Source organism: Lynx rufus, unplaced genomic scaffold (genome assembly GCF_022079265.1).
Source record: "Lynx rufus isolate CCGP_SWC_20201006 ecotype Redwood Valley unplaced genomic scaffold, mLynRuf1.p SCAF_1, whole genome shotgun sequence".
Taxonomy (NCBI): domain Eukaryota; kingdom Metazoa; phylum Chordata; class Mammalia; order Carnivora; family Felidae; genus Lynx; species Lynx rufus.
The window spans coordinates 121,748,117-121,759,382 of record NW_025814823.1 but is presented as its reverse complement, the minus strand read 5'-3'; the positions used below and the strand labels follow the sequence as shown (position 1 = coordinate 121,759,382).

The window sequence follows — 11,266 nt, the reverse complement described above, 5'->3', positions numbered from 1 at the left end:
TTTCAGAAAGGAGATGGAGGCGGCGGATATCGGGTTCTTTCCCGGACCAGAAAAGCTGAAGGCTCTTACCTGCAGGAAATCTCGCAGCCCGCAAAGGCGCGTCTGTCTGGAGCGCTTCACTTCGGCGCGGGACGCTCACGGCCGCCTCCTCTGCAGCCCGGCTGGGCTCCGGCCCTGTGTTTTATACCACTATAGGCAATTAATATTGCATCAGCCGTATTTTAAATTTTCAAAACCCACAATATAATGTAATGGCATAAGGGCATTTATTATTAAAGGACACCCGATGGAGAAGGAGGTGGAGGCATCGCTGGGGTTGTTGCGCTCGGTGGGGGCGAGGGACTGAGGCCCAGGGGCTGGGGGCGATCCCTAGGTTTGTTTTTGCCGCAGAGGGAGTGCACCGCGCGGAGGGGAGACCCGCTCTGCTCCGAATTTCGGACGGGAGTTGATGAGTCAGACCTCTTTGAAGACACAGAGGGGAAGTGTGCAGACGACTCCCTGACTTGGAACATTAATTTTTAAATCATGAAGGTGTTCCTGTGGCTCACAAATAAAAAGGTTTCTTCCCCCTTTTAGAGGGAGTGAAAGAAAAGGGAATGGCCATCTTTTGAGCACCCACTGTGCGCAGGGCACTAGGCTAGGATCTTGACAGCAGATGTACCATTTAGCACCCCCTTCCTCATAGAGAAGATGAGATAGACCATGAATTGAGTAAGCTCTTGGGTGACAATTTTAAATGAATTTCTGAAATGACCCCGAAGGGGCCCCAACGGACTCTGTCCCAGGAAAGAGCACTTTCCTCCCTCTTTGCTTCTATCCACCCACTTCCTGCCTGGCCACTTGAATCTTTTAAAATAATGTTTCATCTTGAGCACCAAGCGCTACCAAATGCCTCAAATAAACAATCTTATTTAATCTTGACAATAACTTTGTGAGGTAAATATTAACATCTTAATCCTGCAGGCGAGCAGAGCAATCCGAGCCTCAGAGAAGGTAAGAAACTGGCTTCAGGATCATTCAGCCAATGAGTGCAAGTACTAGGCGCTCGTACTCTCATCAGTCAGGCTTCAAAGTTTGTGGTGGATCTGAGTCTAGTTGACCGAACAGAGGCTGATAGATTCACATGCAGGGAAGTGTGGAGGGAAGTGCCTTGTAACCCTGAGGTCCAGAGAAGAACGGCCAGCTCTCCCTAGAGGAGATCTGAGTGAGAAGGTGCAGCTGCATGGAAGAGGGGAGAGATGGCCAGACACTGGCCTGCCAGAAGCAAGAACCCAGCCCTTACGGGTCCTCACTTTTAAATCCTTTCCAAGACTAGTACTCCTTAGCCTCTGAGAAAGAAAAGCACTGTGATTCGGGTTGAAAAATAAAGCATTTATTTTAGGAGTTAATTCAAGGGGTAAATAGAGAAGAAAACTTAATATTTTATTTGTATCTATTTGGAGAACAAAACCAAGGTCACACAGCAACACGCGAATTACATGAAGCAACGAAAGATAAAATGTGGTGGGGCCAGAGGGATGGCGGTGAGAAGGGTCCAGGCCAGCAGTCTGGGTCCTCTTTCCGCTCCAAATCACAAGTGAACCTCCACCAGGAGACACCCATGTAAGGGGGATGGAAAGAAGCAGAGTTAAATAAATAATAGCCAATAACAATGCTAACAACAACAACAACAATAATAAAATCGCAATGAGGTTAGATGTGTTGGAAGGACTTGCATATGATTCAGAGAAGTTACAATTACTTTCGAAAAGCCGCCTCTATGATGCGCTGGAAATCTGGCTGCAGGAGCGAGCTGGGGGCAGAGAGTCCTCAGTCCGACCGGAACACTACCAATCCCACCCCTCCAGCAGGCAGTAGTCACCCCCTCAAACACCATCAGATCTTGAAGGATGCGCTAGAGCAGTTGCCAGCTGTTGCTTGCAACCAGCTTTGAGATCCCGGCATTTTCAGTCGCCAAAATTGAGCCCATCTTTTAGGGAGCCCGACTTACCGCAGAGAACAGCTGGGACCTCGCAACTTCACGCACACTTTCCCTGAACATAGTCCGTGCTACCTTAGAGAACTTACAGCAAACCAAAGGATGAGATGGATAGAATTTAGGAGAGGAAAGGAGTATAAGGCTATCCTTTGGAAACATACATGTATTTTATATACTCTAAATAAATCTCCAGTACATGTTTGTGCCCCAGTTAGACTTTGTATTAGTGCTTATCACTGCCTTCCCATCCCTTCACCTTTGTCTAATCACGCTTAGCAAAGTGGCGCCTTCACCCCGGAGTAGTGTGGTCGGGGCCAGTTCACTGTCCCCTGCACTGGGGCTCCTGCCCTGTGGTTTCGCAGTCCAGCGCGCGAGGGAGATTTTTCAGCACCACGGACAGCGCCTGCCACTCCGGGCCTGCCCTTCAGGAATTTTTTTCTTAGCGCCATAACTTTTCAGGTGGCAATGGAAAGGAAAAAAGAGAAAGAGAAGTCCGGGAGGCAACCAGGTAGGATAAAGGGGAAAGTCTGTGGCTTCGGGGGAGACAGCCTGACCTGCCAGGAAACGTCTTGGAGTTCCCCATAACCGTTCCCCCCACTCACACACTCTGGGGGGTGGCATACACTCCGCTCTCCCGGCCCCGGCCCCGGCCCCGGACGCCGCGCCCCGCCGCAGTCAGTGGACCGCTGAGTACTTCATTCGTTTCTGTTTCTGTCTCTGGTTGCAAAACCAGACCCTCACCACGTTCTTTTTAAGGTCCAGTTTCTCAGCAATGGCCGCGATCTTCTCGGATGAGGGCCGCGGCTGGATAGCGAAGTAGGCCTCGAGCGAGCGCTTCTCCGGCGCTGCGATGGACGTGCGTTTGCGCTTCCGCTCACTGCCGTTGAAGAGCTCTGGCTTGCTGTTTTTTTCTCGATAGGCGGCCTCGGCTTCCTCCAGCCAGGCCTGGAGCACCGGCTTGAGCGCGATCATGTTGTTGTGGGAGAGAGTGAGAGACTCGAACCTGCAAATGGTGCTCTGGCTGAGCGAGCCTACGCCGGGGATCTTGAGGTTGGCTAGAGCCGCACCCACGTCCGCCTGGGTCACTCCCAGCTTGATGCGCCGTTGCTTGAAGCGCTCGGCGAAGGCCTCGAGCTCTCGCGGGTCCGACTCCACGTCGCTGAGGCACGCGGGCATGGCGGTGTGAGGCGCCACGGCGTGTGGGTGACTCATGCCCATGGCCTGGTGCAGGTGGCCCATGGCGCCCAGGTGATGCGGGTGGATCTGCGCCGGCATCACCGAGTGCTCGGGGGCGCCCAAACCGCTCACGCTCAGCGTGGGAGAGATGTGCTCTAGCAGGTCGCCCTCGAGGCCCTGGTGCACGGCGTGGTGTGGGTGTGAGGTGAGCGCGGCCGGGTGGGATATGGGCACGGTGGACGAAGTGGACGTGCAGGGCACGCTGCTCATGGTATGATAGGTGGCGTCGGGCTTGAACGGATGGTTCTTGCCGTGGGAGACGATATCCACCGCCGCCAGAGCTTCGGCGCGTGCCAGCAGGCTCTCATCAAAGCTTCCAAATATATTACCCTGCAGCTGCAAGCGAGAAGGCGCACAGCACGGTCAGTGGGGAATACTGTCAACTCAGGATTAAAACACATTTTCAAGCAACCGAGATGCCTCTCCTCAAAGCCCAGGTCATAAAAATTAATACGGAGACAGAGGCTTTGCTGGAACAGACGTGTGGATCAGAGAGACATGAATGAGAGAGAGAGCGCGCCGGGAGAGAGCGCGGGGGAGACAAGGAGAGGGGTTCAGACAGCGGCGATTGTTCTGGGCGACATGAAAAAAACATGAAGCTAGTGCCTGTCAAAAAATGTGCCTTAGAGCGGTAATTATGCTCCAGTACGTACCTGCGGGGCTGGGAGACAGACTCGGCGCATGGCCTCGGAACCGGAGTGCAGGCTGGAGAATTTGGGTTCTTGAAGCACCGGATGCATGCCGAAAGGCTGCTTGGCGTTCATGGCCATCATCTTCGCGCGCCTGGCAGGGAGGCAGCGAGGGACATGGATCAGGCTCGTCTCGCTCGCTCGCCGCGCTCCAAGTGAGCGCCGCTCAGCGCCCGCGCTCCCCTCGCCCTCTCGCTCGCTGCCTCCCCTCTCCCCCACCTGCTTCTTCACTCATCTTACAAGCAGCCTGCCAGGAAGGGCCCGGGCGCGCGCAGGCGTGCTCACGCGCCCGGGACTCGCAGGGGCGGCCCGGGAGGCGAGGCCAGGCAGCAGCTCTAGGCGCGCGTCTGTGCGCCCGCCACAGCCGCCCCCGCCACAGCATTTATACCCCGGTCGGGCCTGGCCTCTCCGGGCCTGCCCCGCCCCGCCTGGCTCCAGGCCGGCAGACCTTCCGGATTGTTTCTTCTTGGTGGACTAGTTTCCCCCAAAGTCTCAAACCTCTCCGTCCTGTCCCAACTCGCACTGCCCAGATCGAAGGGCAGCCACGGCCTGAGTGGGTCCAGGAAGCTGACCCTTCTACACACACACACACACACACACACACACACACACACTCCTTGTCGGCCTCGCTGCCGCCAAACTGCCCATTTCCAGGGCGCTCCTGGCCCCACGCCCGAGCCGTCCACCAGAGTCCGGCCCCGCGGCTCAGCGAAGAGGCGCCTCCATGCGCCCAGACGGGCTCCAGGGAGGGTGAGGGGCTGCCAGAATGAGCCCCAGGTGACCCCAACCGCCCGGCGGGGTGGAAATGGGGGAAATAAATGTCTGCCGGGTCCTGGAGACCAGCGGCTTCCTCCCAACGCTGGCAGTTCTGGCCTTCGCTAGAGAAAGACAACTTGGCCCCCTCTCCCTTTCCCCAACCCGTCAGTGGAAGGAAGCTTAATGAGTTCTGTTTAGAATAGTAACAGTTCAGAACTGCCCACCGGCCTTGTGAGTCAGTCAGTGCACTTCCACTCGGCTGCCAAACCTCACAAGCCCCATTCGCCAGAACAATAGCTACCATTTTTGAGCTCCTAATACGTGGTAGGCTATTTAGAGACTTAGTTCATGGTATCCGCACACCCTGCGGAGTAGATACTGTTATTCTGCTTTCCAGGTGAGGAAAACGAGGGGGTTAAGTGACTCGCCCGAGACAACAGAGCTAGTTGGGAAGAGAGCCCTTGGCTCACTCGTTCCGTTATCCATTCCACGAATATTCACGGATGGCCTACTGTGTGCCGGGCCCCACATCTGACTTCCCAGCTCTTCATCATTTCGCACTTTTCCTCCCGAAGTTTTGGGACCCGAAGTGCCCCAGGGTTAGTATTGCTCCGCCCCCGCCTCGCTCTGATCCCCTCTCCTTCCCCCTGGTGTCCTCTCCTTTGCCCGCGCTAGTAAACATCGTGAATAATGCATAGGGAATCCTGGGACCGCGCCGCAGCGCCGCCCTCCGGGCTTCGGAGCCGAGACCTGCGCGCCCAGCTGAGCCCACCTCACCTCGGACGCCGCCACCGCCGGGGAGCGACCTTCGAGTTTCAGAAGTCTCCCCAGCCGGAGGGCTGGGCCTTGCGCGCCCGCGTATGGGGGCCGGGTCTCTCAGAATGTGAACACGGCGGTTGGGTGTGGAGAGGTCACCTTTGGCCTAAGAGCAAATCCTGCCTAGATCTGGGCTCCCCACCCTCGGATCCTGCCAATCCCTCTTCTCCGTATTGCAGCCAGCCCCCTTGCATGGGTCCTGTGCGTCCTGTAACCGTCCTGTAACCTGTAACCGGGGAGGAGGACTGAGCCCAGGGGCCTGAGGCCAAGGGCTGCCCTCCCACTAAACCTCTCTTGAGCCTTGGTTTCCTCGTCTGTAAAACGGCAACTGCACTCCTGTTTGCCTTCTTGGGTTCTGGTGAAGGTGTTTTCAAACTAGAATAGAAAGGAAAGCATTGAGCACCATATCTAGTGCTCGGCAAACCTCACAACCTAATGTTTGGGCGCAGCCTTGCCCTCAGATTCAACATGCATCTCTGCCTCTTGCTGACTTAGAGGCCATGAGCCACCTCAAACATTGTTGGACTTTCATCATATATGAAATAGTTTCCCCTCCACTAACTGTTGCGAGCAGTGCACTGAGATAAGCTTTCAGCATGCTGCCTGGCACAGTGAAATCATGAAATAAATGTTTGTTGCTCTCTTCTTCTTCCCTCAACACTTAAAGCTAAAGCATTTGGGAGCCGGGGTGGCTTAAGTAATCTCCCTGGAGAATGACTGATCTAAAGGTGCGATCTGGTTCCCTGCTGTCCTTCCTTCGTTCAACACCTGCTCTGTGCCAGACTCCACACAGAGGGCTGGGCCACAGATGAGAATCAGACTCCATCCCTGCCCTCACGGAGTCGCCAGTCTAAAATCCACTGCAGGAAATTGACTATAAACTTGCACTGCAGTGGAGAAGATGTAGATTCACGCACAAGACCGAGAGCAAGGCTGGTGGAATTCTTGAAATACGGAATACACACCAGAACTGTGGGCCTTAGGACGGCTGGCTTTTAGACAGCATTCTAATATTGGGCTTTGTGTGACCCTGGCCAGGCCTCAGTTTACCCACAAGAAGAGGGCTGGACTAGATGGTAGGAACCTCCAGCTCCAGCCAAACAGTACCATTCTGGTTAACTTAAATGAAACACATTTTAAATGAGTCAGGAGCTTCTTTCCTAGGACCTTAACTTCCCAGAAGTTGAACGCAGCATTATTTCATCACTTCACCAGCGTTTAGGACCACTCATTCTCATTTTCTGCCCAATGCAGGAAGGCAAATGGAAAGTGGGGAAGGAAAAGAAGGGAGGCTGGATCCTCTAGGGAGAAGATTTTGGAGCTTGCCTGACCCCATGGTGCCCTGAGACCCACAATCACCTAATCATACCCTAATTGTCTAAGAAGCTGAGCCCCTAGAAACAGAAGGAAAGGCCCATCCACATCCATCCTTCTCTGCTTTGTCCCCTCAGGGGCTGGGAGACACTTGCCAGGGTCGGTCGAGGTCAGGCAAGGGTCAGAGCCAGAGCAAGAGTAACTGACCTCCTTAGGCCTCCGAGCTGGCCTTCAGTTCACCAGCCTCCGTCCTAGCATCCCCAGGCATTAGGACCACAAATCAAAAGCCACTCTTGCATCAGACAACTTGTGTTCTTTGAATTTTTCTCATCCTTCCCTTCAGTGAAGGTCCACTGACAGGTCTATGCAGCCAGCAGTGAGGTGACACCCATCCTTAGGGAGCAGTCTTTCTGAGAAGGCCCTGGAGAGAGAGGAGATGAGGTAAAGACCACAGAGAAAAGAACGAGAAGAACTATGAACACTGTATACTTTATAGGATTTTCAAGCTTCAGTTCTGTCAGGAGCAAGTCCAGTAAAGCAGATCAGTTGGGTATATAACAGGGAACACTGGGACTGACGTAAAGTGGAGACCAAATACCCCATCCTCACCCCTGTGGCATTAAATTACAATTAAAAAGCACATGCATATCCCTCCCCCCTCTCCATGCACACACCCCACATAAAGGCCACACGAAATCTGTCTGAGGGTCCAAAGTAGGGACCACATGGGCATTTATGTGAGTGACACTAATGGGGGCACTTTCTTCATTCCACAGTCATTTCAGGATACCTACTGATGGCTGGATCTTGTAATACGTTCTGTAGGCATAGAGCACACTGCTTGGAGAGCTCAGACTCTAGTGGGGACATTAAATTGCCACATGTAACTCTAAATCAGAACACAAAGCACTCTGTCCCTCCGGAAGGACTAGCCCTGTAGGGAAGCTAGGGCAGAGGGGCAGGGGCATTTTCCTGTGGGCCAGTGGTTTTCAACTTTAGCATGAGCAGGAATCATGCAGGAATCTGCAGCCTCTTAAAACACAACATCCTAAGATGACGACATGCAGAGATGCTACCCATGGGAGTGAAGTGCCTCTTTTTTTGGGGGGGGAGGGGCAGAGGAAGAAAGAGAGAAGGAAAATCCCAAGCAGGTTCTCTGTACTGTCAGTGCAGAGTCCCTCGGTGGGGAGGGGGGGAGGGAGGGGGGCAGGAGACTGCAGGGGAGAGGGGAGAGCAGTGCGCGGTTTTGAACCCACAAAACATAATATCATGACCTGAGCCAAAATCAAGAGTCAGACACTTAGCTGACTGAGCCACCCAGGTGCCCCTGAGGTGCTTCTTAATAGACATTTATGATTTGCCAGCAGGTGACCTGGGACTCTCAACTTGAAAACCTTGATGTGAAAACTTGTTACTTGACATTATTTTTTTCAGACCCTAAAATAATTAAAGTTTAAGTTTCACTAAGACTCCAAGAGATAAATTTTTCTTCTTTGAGTCTTTTGTGTCCTCCTCTATTATGTCTTGGTAAGAACACAATGTTGCATTGCCTCAGCTCCTTGAAGGACCCTGGGACTTCTTTGAGGATGGGTCTTATTTGTCCCTGTGTCTCCACTGCCTATGTCTACAGGCCAGGTACCACATAGGAGCTTAATATAACAATGTGCATTGAATGAATGAATGCATGAATAATATCTCCCCTACGATTTTGGCAGTAGGATGATGGTAATAACAAGAAAAACCAGTTATGGACTGCCAGCCTCTGGGTTATGTGCTTTAGAAAAGAATTATAACTGAATCTCCACATCAAGACTTTGACATTATATTATTATCTCCATTTCCCAGATGAGAAAACTGAGGCACAGCAAGACTGATTTTTTTTCCCCAAGCCACACATTGAAGCATGGTAGAGTGGGCATTAGAACCCAGGTTTTTCTAACTTCTGAACCTGCTTTTAATGAAGGTCTTGGGCTGGCACCAGAATCTCCACCCCACCCCACCCCCCAAGCCCAGAGGCTGAGACTGGGAGGAAGAGCAGGCTTTACTTCTCTCCCAGAAGACGAGGTGGCCTCTATTCCAGAGGCTCAGAGGCTGGCCCCGCTCCAGGCTTGCTTCAGGCAGAGGCCGCTTCCAGAAGCCAGTGGCTACCAGTTCCCACCTCCATCCCTGGCCAAGCTCCACTTCGGAGAGAAGGGGAGGACAGGGAGGAGGGGTGGAATGGGAGATAGCCCGATAGGACTGCCCGAACTCGAGATGCCATCGCGGGCAGGCAGCTGGCGGGGCTGCCCGGCCAGGTGTTCGCAGCCGCCTGCCTTCCTCTCCCTTTCTTTCAGCTCCTCTCACAAACTTCTCACATGTACCTGCCGCCTGCACAGCTGCTGCGGCCGCTCGCCTCACATTGTCTGCGCGGGGCTCTGAAGATCCGAGATGCCCAGAGGGACTCAGGAGCCCCAGGCCCAGCACCCCTGAGGGGTCGTCGCCACGCGCCAGCCCTCCCCTGCCCTGGCGTCCCCTGATGACTGAGTTCTGACACTCCGGCAGTACAGCTGACAAAGTCATCTGACTCCTTATGGCCTCAGTTTCCTCATCCGAAAAATGAGGGGACCAAGCAAGGGATGTCCCAGAGCCCTTGTCCATCATGCATTCTTTCACCGAATACATTTATTGAGCATCTACTCTGTGGCCCTCATGATGTTAGCAGATAGGAATTCAGCTACAAACAAGGCAGACCCCACCCTCCCCAGGGCCCCTCCCCCCATGGAGCTGATACTTCAGCAGCAAGTGAGCATCAAACAAGACAGCCTGGAGTCCGGATAACTGCTGCAGAGAAGATAAACCAGAGAAAATACAGGAATAGAGACTGTCTGGACAGAAAGCAAAAGAGTCACCTTTGAGTGAAGGCTTGAAGCATAAAACGGAAGACAAGAGAAACAGCAAGTGTGAACACCTGATGTGGGAGTAAGAATGGCGTGTTCAGGAACAAGCAGACGTAGAGGGTGGTTGGAGTGTAGTAAGGAGATCGCAAAGGTGGGAAAGGACAGAGTCAAAGGCAGGCACCAGATGTTGCAGGGGAATTGGGTTTTGAACCATGGAGGGGGGGGCACTGGAGCTTTTAAGCAGGGTGGTGATAGGATTGGAGGTCTACTTCCTGCAGCCGTATAGGAATGGGGTTGCAGTGGTCCAGAATGGATGAGAGATACCCCACATTTTCTGGGTTTAGTCTACTGCTTCAAGGAAAATCAGTCAGTAGTTTGGATTTGACACGCCATTCCCCAGGAGACTTCCTAACAACTTCCTACGTCAGTGCATGACTTTTTCATACTCTACCCCCCACCCCCACTGCCACCAAATAGGTCCTGCTGTGTCATCATCTTTGAGCTCAAGACTTTAGAATATCTGTGCCATCAGTAGCATGGCCATCTCTCTGCTTGTTCTCAAGAATCTGGACTCAATCATCACGTGGTCCTATTCCTGGCCCACGAAGACTGGTTTTGACTTTCTCTTCCCCGGTTCATAGGCATCCTAGAGTTCAAAGTCATAAAGTCAATTCCCATGTCACTCAGTTGGTTGTTAGCTCTTCTGTGACCAAAGGATTAGGCCATTTCTCTTACCCAGTCAGCTTGATTGTGAAGAAGCAGCAAGGGGAAAGGTCTGGATTCAAACATGGATACATAGCTAACCTGCTGTGTCACCCCGGACGAGTTAGTCATGGGCTCTGGGCCTCTGGTTACTCAAGACTAGATCCACAGGCTCTTTCAATGTGGATATGTCAAGGTTCTAAGCAGGAATCTTGGAAAGAGGGTAGAGGTCAAACCATAGAGGGTAGAGGTCCATCACCATAAATGGAAACCAAGTTCAAAGCAGAAAACGCTGTTGTTTCGTGTAGCCATCACATGCTTGCCAAGCGCTTCTTCTGAGCTGGGTACTTGCTAGGTCTAGGGATGCAATGATGAACAAGGTTTACGTGGTCACTGGCTCAAGAAGCTTAGAATCTGGCTTTTGTCTTTTTCATTCCTTATAATAACTCCCTCAAAGTGAATTATCTTTCCACCTTTTCTTTATAGATGAGGAAACTGAGGTTCAGAAAGGTGAAGTAACTTGTCTGCCAATGTACAGCTCATTGTCTTCCTGAGCTCCTACTCTGTCCGCCTGGCTGTGTGCATCATGTCAGTTCATCCTAACATCTACCCTGTGTATGATGTAGGTGCTATTGTTACCTTTGTTTTGCCTACAGGACTGCTGAGGCTCAGAGAAGTTGTGTTCCTGGTGGCACCACCGGGAGCAAGTGGCAGGGATAGGATCTGAACTCAGGTCTGCTGAGCTTTCCCACAGACACCAGGCAGCCTCCATCCAGGAAAGGGGGTGAAACTTCCCGCAACTTGTTCCCTTCCCCCACCCCCCACCCCACACAGCACAGAGAAGCAGAGCCACTAACCAACCTCTGTAAATCAAAAGGAAGAAGAAGGGGAAGGAGGAG

The 11,266-nt window shown here is 52.8% G+C and overlaps 1 protein-coding gene across 1 annotated transcript; it reads right to left on the bottom strand.

Annotated features, from left to right (window-relative positions):
* Positions 1-2,653: 2,653 nt before the first annotated feature.
* On the bottom strand, positions 2,654-3,987 carry POU4F3 (POU class 4 homeobox 3). The gene is made up of 2 exons (XM_047102158.1): positions 3,868-3,987; positions 2,654-3,550 (listed from the first exon to the last, which is right to left on the bottom strand). The coding sequence occupies exons 1-2, from the start codon at positions 3,985-3,987 to the stop codon at positions 2,654-2,656; spliced, it is 1,017 nt and encodes a 338-aa protein (XP_046958114.1).
* Positions 3,988-11,266: the final 7,279 nt, after the last annotated feature.

Coding starts and splice junctions, on each gene's coding strand:
- POU4F3 (XM_047102158.1), bottom strand. CDS start 3,987: ATGATGGCCATGAACGCCAAGCAGCCTTTCGGCATGCATCCGGTGCTT. Junction 3,551..3,867: donor TCTGTCTCCCAGCCCCGCAG/GTACGTACTGGA, acceptor TCTCGCTTGCAG/CTGCAGGGTAATATATTTGG.